We start from the raw sequence: 13,767 nt of genomic DNA, 5'->3' as shown, positions 1-13,767 counted from the left end.
TAAAATGAAAGCAACTGAACTCTAGACTTATAATAAGTAAATGTTGTGTATAGTTTGTCATTTTTTGGAGTCAAAAACCAGGCAGATGCAAACAATGCCTCAAGTAAATGAAATAATTTAATTTATCACAATTATTCTATAGTTAAAATTGCTAAATACATATAAACAGAAACTATTTTTATTAAGAACATATTTGATTTTTACATTTTAATTATAAGTTGTATTTACTATTTATATAAAGTTAAGTAAAGTACTACATGCAAGATTTCACACACAAAATAATAAAAGTACATAACACAATGCATATCAATATTCCATTATTGTGTGTCATGCAGTTCTATAATTAACATTTGCTGAAAAAAACCAAATGATACAATATTTACAAAATATTTTTATTATATTCTCATAGATATATTAATATGCTTCAATTTCTATATATTTCATGGTTTTTCTGTTTTCAGATTTTATGCATTGGGAATTCTAGAGAAGATCGAACAAATCTGCAACATGCTTCTGTAAGTAATTCAACAGTCATAGAAGATTATGTTATATTTAAACACGTCTATGAAGAAACATTTTTCGTTTCTTTTAATTTTTAGCTCACCTTCCTAAAGACAAAAATAGAAATAATTTGTTTTGCTGCTTTCAAGACTGAAATGTCAAGATCTTCAAATCATAGTGTAAGAAATACAATTAATTCTATTAAACTGTTATTCATTTGATAAATACCGTAAAATTGAAACCATATCTGTTTATTCTATAATGAAAACAAAGCAATACAAAAATTAAATGATTGGTTTGTTTACAGAGCACCAGTGGACTATGGTCACCAGTAGCTAAGGGGCAGACCCTTCAGACCCTTCAGACCCTTCAGACCAGAAAGTCTTCCCCTACTTTAAAGACGCCGACCAGGAAGAGGCAAAGCATTCAATTAGAATTGTCACCTTCAGAACAGTATACTGTAAGTATTGCAATTAACTTTGAGACAAAAATAGAAATAATTTGTTTTCCTGCCTTCAGGACTGAAATGTCAAGATCTTCAAATCATAGTGTAAGAAATACAATTAATTTTATTAAACTGTTATTCATTTGATAAATACCGTAAAATTGAAATCATATCTGTTTATTCTATAATGAAAACAAAGCAATACAAAAATTGATTAAATGATTGGTTTGTTTACAGAGCACCAGTGGACTATGGTCACCAGTAGCTAAGGGGCAGACCCTTCAGACCAGAAAGTCTTCCCCTACTTTAAAGACGCCGACCACGAAGAGGCAAAGCATTCAATTAGAATTGTCACCTTCAGAACAGTATACTGTATTGCAATTAACTTTGAGACAAAAATAGAAATAATTTTGAATAAGAATGGAAATTGTTAAAGAAACAACAACCCTACTGAAATGTAAAAATACTATTTGTCTTCATTAGCCCTCGCACAATATTAGAAAAAAAAGGTTTGTTTGTCTTGAAAAACATTAAAAAATATTCTGTTACAGGCTTCCACTGAGTGGTCTGTATGCTTCATATAAAAAAATCAATCTATTGCTTATTATGATTTCAAGCCCATCACATGTAATTTGAATGTGCATATCTATAAAAAAAAAAAAGAATAAAAAAAAGATTTGTTATTCATTTCCCAAAATTTTAAATTTTCATTATGAACTTTTTCAATTAGAATTCTAAGCAATTCAAGTGCTTATAAAAATGATTATCAGTTATTGATCAACAATTTTAAAAGAATCTTTCTTAATTGCAGAGAGTAACTAAGATATGGTCGCCCATAGACTGCATATCGCCACAAAGTAAAAATCAGTCCTTACACCTTGTATGGCCCCCTCAAGATCAGTACACTTTTGCTGACGACAAGGCTGTAACCACATCTTCAAATCATAGTGTAAGTAAAACAATTAATTTTAATAAAATGTTATTCATTTGATAAATACCATAAAATTGCAGAGTTTGATGTGTTTGAACTTTTGATTTTGCCATTTGATTTGGGACTTTCCTTTTTGAATTTTCCTTGGAGTTCAGTATTTTTGTGATTTTACTTTTGAAACCATACTTGTTTTATTCTTTAATAAAAAGCAAAGCAATACAAAAATAAATGATTGGTTTGTTTACAGAGCACCAGTGGACTATGGTCACCAGTACCGAAGGTGCCTAAGGGGCACACATCACTTGGGCACCTTAAGACCAGGAAGACGCCTAGCAAATTTGAATTGTCACCTTCAGAACAATATACTGTAAGTGTTGCAATTAACTTTGAGACAAAAATAGAAATAATTTGTTTTGCTGCCTTAAAGACTGAAATGTCAAGATCTTCAAATCATAGTGTATTTAAGAAATACAATTAATTTTATTAAACTGTTATTCATTTGATAAATACCGTAAAATTGAAACCATATCTGTTTATTCTATAATGAAAACAAAGCAATACAAAAATTGATTAAATGATTGGTTTGTTTACAGAGCACCAGTGGACTATGGTCACCAGTAGCTAAGGGGCAGACCCTGCAGACCCTTCAGACCAGAAAGTCTTCCCCTACTTTAAAGACGCCGACCAGGAAGAGGCCTAGCATTCAATTAGAATTGTCACCTTCAGAACAATATACTGTAAGTATTGCAATTAACTTTGAGACAAAAATAGAAATAATTTGTTTTCCTGCCTTCAAGACTGAAATGTCAAGATCTTCAAATCATAGTGTAAGAAATACAATTAATTCTATTAAACTGTTATTCATTTGATCAATACCGTAAAATTTTATCAAAGCACAATTCATTTTCTATTCATTACTATCTTCACAAGCAGAGTATGTTAAAGGTTTCTTTTATTTATATTATACATTTGATCTTACTTTCACAGGTTTTTGCAACAGAAGCTAGCCATGTATTACTAGGGAAAGATGCAGCTGTAAAATGTGAAGTGAGTGAGTTTTTTATCCACAAACTTTATTTAATCAATGTGAATTAAACTGGTCAAATTATGTCAATTTCACTAGCTAGACTCATAATTACATATACCCACTCTTTTATCAAAAGAGAGCTTTTAATTTTGGTAAACTGAGCACACATTCTTGGTAACTTTTGTCCAAGATATTTTACTAGACAGTCTTATGTTGTAACTTGTTCAATCAGAACTTATATGTGCATTCACCTTTAATTGTGTCCACTGTGTAACATAAAAAAAAATATCAATTAAAATAAATTAGCTTAATTGCTATTGTTTAATCTTTATTGACTTCATTGCCATTTGGCACCTTTATAATATTCTAGATAATGTAATCGAACTTCAAACCTTTCTTAAGTTTTATCATACTATAGTATCACAACATTATAATAATTATATGAAATTAAACAGACCTAAAAATGTAAAAAGAAAATCTTCAAATTTTTGTTACCTTTATAAACAGATATGAAATTTATGCATATTAAATTACAAAAACAAAATACTCTTTCATGCTTTTTTATCAAATTTTACTACTTTCCAGGATAAGGTTTTGTCATTTGCTAATGATAATGAGAAATTATTAAATCTTTTATGTGTAAAATTATGTGTATTTTTGCACAAATACAATGCCATTCATAGGATGCAGAAATTATCACTGTAGCACCTGTGTTATGTTATCTTTACTGAACAACATTACAATCCTTATTTAAAAATGATTGTTGACAGCCATTTAAAGTTTTATGTTGTTTTTATCTCAACAGTAGTTGTGTGTAAAAATTTTCAATTTTCAATTTGAGGGCTGTGTAACAGTTTTGCAACTAATATTGTCATCTAGAAATATGGCATCTCACTTTGTCTCTGCTACTTTAATAAATACACAAAACTACAGTGTTCTTCTGCCTATCATAGATGTTTTTTCTTTTAAAGATTGATATTTGGGCTTTTAAAATTCATTCCATATTCCCTGCAGTGGAAAGGTGACAAAATTATTAAATAACAGCTGAGCCTGAGTGATTCACTGTTAAAGAGATGAATTAATTTAATGAATTACTAAGTGTGTTTAGATAAATTACACAAACAAATATAATTTCAGAAATGGAAGGTAGATTGCCCAAGACAAACCACCTGTGTCATCTATATGATGATTTGGCAGTCAAATATAGAGTTAGAAATACCAATATGCCTGAAGAAAAAGAAGGTGGAAAAGATGCTACAAAAAGGTATTGTTAATTTCAAGAACTAATTAAATTGAAAAGGGATGGGTTATTTACCTTAAGCAAGTTTTTTAATTATTTAATTATTTGTTAATATTTAATTTAATTTTAATTAATAAATCAAGATTTATTCTATTCAGTTGCGATCAAGAACTATTTATAAAAAAGGAAGAAAGGGTATGGTTGAAGCATGAACATAATGCTATATATTAGATAAACATTGGGATATTGACTGGTCTTTAATAATTTAATTGAACATGCATTACACAGGTAAATAAATTTTGGTCTTTCATTTATTGAGATAGTCAATGAAACAAGTTTTACTTATTTTATTGAATAATTACAATATTAAACTGTGCAAGGCCTTCACCGATAGTCAGGGACTTCAACATTCCCATCTTTGTCTAATCAATTTATACAATGTTTAAGTTAAAGGGCCTATTTACCGTACATAGAGTCAATGAGAGAAAGATGATTAAATCTTTGACATACACATCTTTTACATTTATACAGTTAATTTCATCTTTTAAATCTACACAGTTAACTTCATCTCATAAACATTTGACATGTGTAAACAATATTTAGAAATAGCAACTAAATCTGATCTGATATGTAGATTTCATATATCTTGCATTATTAATATCATTCTTAGTTAATATAAACATGTAAATGTGCTTACATTTTATCTCATATGTCAATTTGTATGATTTGTAATACACTATGAAAATAAATAACACTTTTTTTTCTTTCAGAAATATCAAAAACCTGCCACGAAGAAAATGATAGAAATAAAAAATGCACATCAAGATGGGTACGCTGGTACTTCAACATGTTCGACAAAAAATGCAAATTCTTTTTGTATGGAGGATGCCAGTCTAGAAACAATAACTTTAAATCCAAAGTCGAATGTGAGAATACATGTAAATACAAAAATCCAGATTTATCATTTAGAGTTAAATATCAAAACATTTTTTGTCCAAAATGTATTAAATGTAGAAATTAAAACAACAGTTTAAGGCCTTTTGATGTTTTTAGTCCCCTACCAACAAAGTTGGAGGGGACTTTAGGTTTGCACTCTGTCCGTCCGTCTGTCCGTCCGTCAATCCGTCTGTCAGCTGTCGGCAAATCAGCTTTCCACACTTTTTTTCCTCATGCTCTAAGATAATGTAATGTGTTCCCTATTGGAATTTCAGGAAAAAAGTCTGTTTGACAAAAATATCTATCAATACCTAAAGAAACTAAATTAATTAAAATAACTCTCTCCAACTATTTTAAATACCATTTTCCCTTCATCTGTATTCTGTTTCTGTTCTTTGCCTTTCTCTATTCTTTTATCTTGGTTTTTTTCTGTTCTTTACTTTTTTTTTCATGTTGTAATTGCTGTAATTTCTTTATTGAATTTCTTCTTTATGTATTCAGACTTGAATGTTCTTGTCTTTTGTCAACAAAGACAGTGTTTTATGTGACACTGATCTTAAAAAAAGTTTTATAAATACTGAAATATTTATAAAACTAAATACTTAATTATTCAAATAAATACTAATGTTAATTTTTCCAAGAAGATGTTCATTTATGCTGACTAATAACTTCAAATCAGGACATAACTGTATTGATTTCAAGATTTGTTGAGGTAAAATGTCTAAATTTATTCTGGATGACCCTTAAGATGTCCTGTTTTGTATTACTGGTTTGGAATATTATTGACATATGTGATCCATTTGCATTAATTCCCATGTAGCTATATGTCAGTACGAGCTAGGTTGGGTTGAGTTGATAATTGAGTTGATAATTCTGTATGTGCCTTTTCCAAAGTAAGGAGCATGTGATACATTTGTTGCTGTATGCTGCTGTGTGCCATTTGTTTTCAGTTTGATTTTAATTTTGTCATGTCAGGGCCTTTAACAGCTTGATAGGCAAAATTTGTTATACTCCTATTTTAACCCTTTCACCGATTGCTGCCCAGACAGAAGCTACTCTGAGACGATGGCTACCCTAGCTACTATTACTCAAGTGGGAGATCTTCATAATAAATGTCAATAAAAACTTGTTTGTAGTTATTTATGTATTTATTTCTTTCACTAACACTATGTTAACAGTTTTGTTCATGTTTTGATAATTTTTTCCCCATAAAATATTCAAATTTTCAAATTTTCGGCATTATCTAGGTGAAATTCTCGAAATTCTGCTCTTTGACTCCAAATCGTAATTTTTTAACCCAAAAAGGCAAAATTTTGAAAAATTTTATGAGGCTGTGTAAATTCCTCACACTGAACGATGTCCTTTCCAAGTGTTTTGTACATAAAACAACATTTTATGTCAAAAAAGTATACTAGTTTGGCTTCAATTCTTCCATATTCTTTCAAAAAAAAATGTTCCCTCATTTCAAATTGTCGTAAATTCCGTAAATTTCCTCTGATTTTGACACGGTTTTCAACAAACGGAAGCGCCATGTTTACACTTTCATCCGGGTATTTATCAAAGAAAGATAACTCATGTTTGCACTGTTTTGAGCGGGAAATATAAAACATGTATTCCGATCCCGGTAAAATGGGACTCATTGTCAGCTGTCTGAAGTGTGAATCCCGGTAAACCGGGACTCATTGGCAAAAGGGTTAAGGCTGTACAGTGATCTATAATTGCTAACATCTATGTAATTCTGTCTCTGTGGGATAGATGTCTCATTGCCAATCATACCATATCTTTATGATCTTATTTTATATCCAATCTTAATCCAGAGTCAACTATACACCTGCTGAACATCATTTGTTAAAATGTTTTGGTAATCGTACCACATTTGGTTATTTACTATATACAAACCTCATAGCATAGGTAGGGATGCTATCTGTATATACAACATATAACTGATATGGACCAGACTGCAAGGCGTAACACTTGTGAGAGTCAGTTGTTATGTATGTCTCCATAGGTTGATGAGTAAACTCCAATGGCCCTGAAACACAGGATTTGAGAAATGCTAATATATCTAAGAAATATACTCCAGCGAAAAAGGGTGTTCAATAATTCCTTTCCCATAAAAACAAATTAGTTGCTACAAGTTCATGAATGATTGTTTAACCAATTTAAATAAATCTATTTATCGCTATTTTGTGCATTTTTCCTTTGATCTCTTTTTGTGATAATTTTCATATCATGCTTCTCGCTTGAGATGGAAAAATTATCGCTAGAAACTAAGGAGGCCACGTGGCATCGCTAACGAAACTGACATGAAATTGAAACGTCGTCATAGGTAAAATAGCGATAAACAGATTATCATTGGTCATCTCAACTCGATTGCTTTTCTCACTTTCGCTGTACCAACTCAAGCGAGAAAATCAATCTCGTTGAGATGATCAACGATAATCTATATTGATTGCTGGGTTGTTGGTATTATGTCATATTCAGGACAACTAACAATGAGATGTACAGTCACACTGTTGATTCATTATTAATAGTGTGATATCAATGATCATGGCTTTCATAGATACAGGTATTAAAACCATCAACTTAAATTATTAAGTTGAAATTTTGAATAGCCTTGTATCACCATGAAATCAAATATCCATGAAAATGTATACTCACAAAATAAATTAATACACAGTATATCATTGAGCCTTAAAACAAGCATCCTTATGGTTGCTCATACAAATGTGAGCAGATTTATTATAATTTGCCATTAAAAAATTCAAACATTCTCCATCAGAATTTAACCTTATAAAAGATGTACATTACCTGTATCACTTCCTTCTATGACTGAATTAAAGAATGTTCCAACCATCTTCTTATAAAATGATGACAATACTTCAGTCCTCTGTGGAACTGTTAAAAAATCACCTGTAAATTTAATAATATTTATTGAATTAACTTTTAAATTTAATTTAAATAACTCATTAATGGAATACGTAAGAACATACACAAGTTTATTCAATCAGTACCTTGATGTAGTCTGTATGACATAAATGGCCCAAAATAAATCATTATACGTCTATATGTTTTCTATATGATGTTTTTTTTTATGGTGTACACAAATTCAATCTGCTAGTTATCATAATCTTGATAATACACTTACTAAAAATACGATTTAGATGTATAACTTTAGGAAAAAAAAAGTATGGACAAGTAAAATCTTCATGACATTTTCAAAATCCAATGGCCTTAAATCCTTCATAATTTTGTCAACTGGACCAAATCACAAACTTGATCTGGAAGATATCAATAAACAAAAAGCCCATTGTTTGATTTTAGAAAGATGGACATGGGTATAATTATGTATGCTCAGAAAATCAGGTGCAGCATTCATTACCAAAATTCTTATCGTAATATTTTTTGTGAAGAGTCGCAGGGGCATAATTATCAATGAAGTGTATTTTCTTTTAACATTTATCATTTGTACTGCAACTTGGAAATTGCAACTGTACATGAATTCCTGCTGATTCTTTAAGTCTTTGTTGGTTTGATTCATTATCTGGTAATAAAGAGTTTATACCCATATAGTGTGGACCCTCATCACTAATTATATGTAAACATTAAGATGTGTACAGTTAATAAAGATGTGTTGTTGGAAAAATGTGAACAATGAATTTTACAAAATAGTCATGCATTAACAAGCAGTAATAACAGGATATATTTACCTAAAGGACCACTACTTTCTGGGGAGGAGTACACACTTCCAAGACATCTGCTAGTCTCTGTGTTTACAAGTAGAAAACTGAAATAAAACATGTTTCATTCTTGTACATGAACATTCATATCTTTCTTGTAAAATGTTTATAAAAATAAAAATTATTTACCACAAATCATTCAACTTTTTTCTGTTCAGATTGTATCTAAAATTGTTATCTTTATACATGTATATATTTTGCCTACTTTTGCTGGTCTTTATGGGTATATTTGCATTTTTCTGAAGAGATAAGTGTTGGTGGATGATGAGGTTTCTTGTGCTGTAGATTATTTTTTATGAATCTTGTTGCCCCTTTTAGTGTACTATTGTAAAAATCTGCTACATACTGACTGATCCATCCTATCTAATATTTTAATACCCTACCATTGTATGTTTGGATCTAAGACCATACTTGAAGGGATGTTCCTGGGAACAACTGATGTAGCTGATAATAGCGAATCATAAGCTGGCCTCCAAAATCTTCCTACCTGAAAATAAACAAAATAATTAAATCTATAATATATTTTTCAATAAATAAATTAGTTAAATTATTCAGCCATCATGCACCATATAAGGCTTTCTTGGCCATATTATGTTTGTTTTTGATTGTTCGTCTTTTCTTTTCAAAGGAGTCAGGTGCCAGTTTGTTACCACTATCCAATACTTTGGTAATGTCTCAAGAAGTAAATAATAATATGCTTATATCAGTAATGTTATATTCATATTTTCTTATAAGTTTTAAATAACCTCCCCTTAATTTCCAATATAACAATACCTCATGCTCTAAATCTGTAAGGCTTGGTGTCTGTCCACATATCACACATACTTCTGTCTTTTTAGTCAATCTGAAGGTCATCAGTCTATGAGGTATCTGTAATATATATAATGTTTCTATAAAAGTAGGAGCTTATATTGAAACATTATAAAATAAAAGGGAAAGATGGATATCTTGCACATCATATAAAGTTATAAAGGGACATAACCAAAGAACAGTCATAATGACACTTGATCTGAGCTTTGTGGTAATAAGCATTGAGTATAAGTTTAAAAACATTTGGTAATGGCAAACTAAAGTTTGAGAACGGAAACAAAAAATTCTGCAATCTTTTGATTTGTAAATTAAAGGGTCATTACTCTAGAACAGTAAAAGTGACACGTCCAAAATTCAAACTGGATCTGTGTTCTGTGGTAATAAGCACTGTGTATCAGTTTCATAACATTTGGTACAGGCAAACTAAAGTTGAAGAACAGAATAAAGAAATTCTGCAAATTTCAATTTGTAAAGGGGCATACCTCTAGAACAGTAAAAGTGACACATCTAAACTTCAAACTGGATGTGTGTTTTGTGGTAATAAGCATTAGGTATCAGTTTCATAACATTTGATACTGGTAAACTAAAGTTGAAGATTGGAAACAAAAAATTCTGCAATTTTTCTATTTGTAAAGGGGAATCACTCTAAAACAGTAAAAGTGACACATCTAAAATTCAAACTGGATCTGTGTTTTGTGGTAATAAGCATAGTGTATCAGTTTCATAACATTTGGTACAGGCAAACTAAAGTAAGAGAACAGTTACAAAAAATTCAGCAATTTTTCCATTAGTAAAGGGGCATAATACTTGAACATCAATAGTGACGCCTCCTAATTTCAATTTTGATCTGTGTTATTTGTTAATAAGCATAGTGTATAAGTTTTATAACATTTGGTTGAGGCAAACTTAAGTTAGAGAACTGAAACCCAATTTGAGACATATGCCAGGATGTATGGACGGATTTTTGTACAGACGAACAAGGGTAAAACTTAATGCCCCCTCAGCTATGGCGGGGGCATAAAAATATGTTTCACACTGAAAAGAGGTTAACAAACAGAGATTCTTTCTTATTACTACTAGGAAATTTTTCCGATAGTCAAATTACCCTTAACTTAGGTTTTTAAAAAGTTCAGTCCCCTATCATTTTCTATATTTAAGAGGACCGTGAAATTGGAGTCAAAACCCTAGTTTAGCATTTAAATAAGAAATATCATATCATAGGGAACATGTGTACAAAGTTTCAAGTTGATTGGAATTCAACTTCATCAAAAAGTAGCTTGACCAAAAACATTAACTTGAAGCAGGCACTATTATTTTCTATGTTCAGTGGACTGTGAAATTTGGGTCCTCAAGCGGGACAGACGTACTAATGGATCTTTATAAAGTGTTTTCCTCTTTACTTTTAGAATGCTTTTTCTTTTTATCTTAAAAAAAAAAAAAAATCTCTTTTGAATTAAAGTAAGAAGCCTAAAATAAATCTTATGTTGCCGAGACATTTGGAGATTTATAGATGTCAGAATCAATTGTTAATTCTGATTGATGAATCTTCAATGTGTTACATTTGATATGTCTGAACAGAATGAATTAAGATTCGATAAGTAAGTTTTTTTAAGGATTATAAATCATAATATACAATATCGTACAGTGGGATGACTGTCTGGTAGGAATATAGGTATATCTCTGGAGGAACATCTCTGTAGAGAAGATATTAGTAAGGTCAATAGCACTAGTTCATTGGAGGATAAAGACCACCATTTCCTAGTGGCCACAACAATCCTGTCATCCACATACAGACATCCAAACGAACTTTCAGCTGCTTCTGTAAAGGCATCCAAGAAATTCTGAAATACATTAGGTTTAAATTAAGTTCTGTAAGTTTCTGTTAAATTCAATTACAATCTGAGAAGATTCAGATTTAATGCAGAACACTGTCCATATTTGAAGACAATATAATGATCTTGTTGATTTCATATCGAAAGTGGTCACTTTATCTTATGTCTTTTGTTGACAGCGTCAGATTATAAAACTCTCTCCTAAATATTTTTTTATGCAACTTTCAGATGTAATATTTGTTGAACTGCTGAAATAACCCAACCCTGCAAACCTAGCCCTTCTATATGGTAAAATTAATTGCTGCGACAAGAACATTTCAACATTAAAATATATTTAATTTCCATAGCAATATTTGCCATATTTCTGCAGCCCAAGTCAAACATATTTAAACACCAACATTTTTATTTTGTACATGTGGATACTTATAAATTGCAAAGATCATAGAGATAAGACTGACTGATAAAAATAGTTGATATGTCACTAAAGGTGCATTTACATGATACAATTTTCTGTTCGATTTTCTATGGGACTTGATACCATCGAACAGGTAAATTGTATAGCGTTCTGTTCACACGATACGATTTCCCATTCAATTTGACTTTCGACTTCAGATTTTAGTGTTCAAACGGTACTATTATAGTCGAGAGCAGGTGCATTTATAGGTAAAAATCAAATGAAAATCGAATTGAAAATCGTATCATGTGAATGCACCTTAAGTGCAGTGATGGAATAAATTTTACAGTTTCTATTCAATATGCCCTTCTATAATTACATGGACAGCAGACATAATTCCTGTTTTTTAGACACAAATCACACATAATATATGATTTTCAATTTACATCCTTACATAAATCAAAGAAAAATGCATCCACCAAATATTTATTACAAAAATTGCCTCACATTCACAAGCAATGCTTTTGGAACAGCCCTTACTATTATTTAAATATATCCAAAAGAAAACTTGATTCAATATATACTTTGAGTCAGCATAAGTTCAGTGTAATGCTTATCTTACCTGCAGAATTGTGCTTTCTGGTGATGCTATTGTTTCTACAGTATTTGTAAGGGTACTGAAACTGACCGGTGGTTCTACTAGTTTGTCAATGAGCTGGTTACACACCTTTATTCAAAAAGATATTTAAAAATCAAGAATTTTGACATATAAATTACATTGAGAAATGTAAAAAGTATAAGAAATGTCTTCAATGTTATCACAAACAAATTTTAGTGAGTTCTCCCCAGGGCCTTCTAAAATCATGGTTATGTGATGCTATAATCTAAAATGTGATGCTACATTTTGTATCTGAAGTTGTTTTCGTATAGATTATGTCATGGATGTGATGCTGGACTTTTGAAAACATGATGTTTTTTTTCAATTTCCCCTGTTGCTAAATGAAATATCTGGGGAGAACACTGGACTGAGCATGCTCAAATACTCCCACTTTTCCCTATATAAAGGATGTGAGCTTAAAGTTACCAGCTGATAGTTTTTCCATTTGCTTTTAGGATTAATTCTTTTTGTTTTGAATTCAGAGTTCAATAAGTATAAGTATGAAACTAACTCATTTATGTTATGCCATTTTGTTCTCTAAATTCTGCATCATCACATGTACAGATCTTATAATCATTTATGTATGATTACTTTAATTTGTAAAACTATAAATTCAAAAATTACTGCAAATTTTTTATTATTGTGAAAAATGCAACAGGGTTATAATCACAAAAACATAAACTTGCATTCTAATTCTTTTTTATATGAATTAAACAGGAATTTTTAAAATTAAAATCTCATTTTTGTCTAATATGACAAATCTCAATAATAAATCTATGCAATTATTTTTGAATTTACAGTCATTTAAATTAACATATTCTGCAAATCTAATGAATATATATATATATATATATATATGATATTTCTACCTATCTTTACCTTAAGTATATATGTTATTCCTCCTCTTATATTTAGTATTTTAGTGCCATCCATTTGCCACATATACATATCCAATGAATCTGGTAACATAAGTTATCTTTATATACCTTAAGTCTTCAACAAGCTGTTTCATTACATTGACATATCAATTATTGGCTGTCTACTTATAAGATTTATTTCATACCTTCAACTCTTTTTTAAATCTTTCAATATTTTTGATGTTGGTAACTTCGTCTAATCCACAGAGTAAAACAACGATCTGGAAGGCATAGTTGAGTAGGTTAGTCAGGTGACAGTCATCAGCCATATCATCTTGGGATACGGCTATCATTGTTACACTGAAAAAATCAATTTATAGTCCTTAATGTTATCAT

The 13,767-nt window shown here is 30.3% G+C and overlaps 3 protein-coding genes across 4 annotated transcripts in view; 1 reads left to right on the top strand and 2 right to left on the bottom strand.

Moving 5' to 3' along the window:
* The window catches only part of LOC139529959 (uncharacterized), a 63,428-nt gene extending 57,851 nt beyond the window's left edge, over window positions 1-5,577 (bottom strand). The window contains exon 1 of the mRNA XM_071325959.1: window positions 5,442-5,577. The gene's annotated coding sequence lies outside the window, so the exon portion shown is untranslated. The remainder of the gene's footprint in view (window positions 1-5,441) is intronic.
* LOC139529964 (DNA-directed RNA polymerase II subunit RPB1-like) lies at window positions 177-5,165 on the top strand. Of its 2 annotated transcripts, XM_071325964.1 has the most exons (8): window positions 177-515; window positions 809-961; window positions 1,184-1,318; window positions 1,758-1,895; window positions 2,125-2,244; window positions 2,471-2,924; window positions 4,042-4,168; window positions 4,915-5,050. In XM_071325964.1, the coding sequence occupies exons 1-6, from the start codon at window positions 420-422 to the stop codon at window positions 2,744-2,746; spliced, it is 918 nt and encodes a 305-aa protein (XP_071182065.1). In that variant the 5' UTR covers window positions 177-419; the 3' UTR covers window positions 2,747-2,924; window positions 4,042-4,168; window positions 4,915-5,050. The 2 variants fall into 2 exon arrangements, with proteins under 2 accessions (XP_071182065.1, XP_071182066.1); XM_071325965.1 differs by lacking the exons at window positions 2,125-2,244; window positions 2,471-2,924 and having other exon boundaries at window positions 184-515; window positions 4,915-5,165.
* The window catches only part of LOC139529962 (protein fuzzy homolog), a 29,920-nt gene continuing 21,475 nt past the window's right edge, over window positions 5,323-13,767 (bottom strand). Inside the window, exons 3-11 of the mRNA XM_071325961.1 lie at window positions 13,578-13,731; window positions 12,479-12,583; window positions 11,274-11,471; window positions 9,595-9,690; window positions 9,204-9,307; window positions 8,791-8,867; window positions 7,892-7,993; window positions 6,980-7,112; window positions 5,323-5,635 (exon numbers count right to left, since the gene is read on the bottom strand). Of these exons, the coding sequence (XP_071182062.1) occupies window positions 5,578-5,635; window positions 6,980-7,112; window positions 7,892-7,993; window positions 8,791-8,867; window positions 9,204-9,307; window positions 9,595-9,690; window positions 11,274-11,471; window positions 12,479-12,583; window positions 13,578-13,731 (1,027 nt within the window). The 3' untranslated portion in view covers window positions 5,323-5,577. The remainder of the gene's footprint in view (window positions 5,636-6,979; window positions 7,113-7,891; window positions 7,994-8,790; window positions 8,868-9,203; window positions 9,308-9,594; window positions 9,691-11,273; window positions 11,472-12,478; window positions 12,584-13,577; window positions 13,732-13,767) is intronic.

Source organism: Mytilus edulis, chromosome 7, assembly GCF_963676685.1.
Source record: "Mytilus edulis chromosome 7, xbMytEdul2.2, whole genome shotgun sequence".
Lineage (NCBI taxonomy): Eukaryota > Metazoa > Mollusca > Bivalvia > Mytilida > Mytilidae > Mytilus > Mytilus edulis.
The sequence above is the reverse complement of the archived record's forward strand: the minus strand, read 5'-3'. Positions and strand labels throughout refer to the sequence as shown.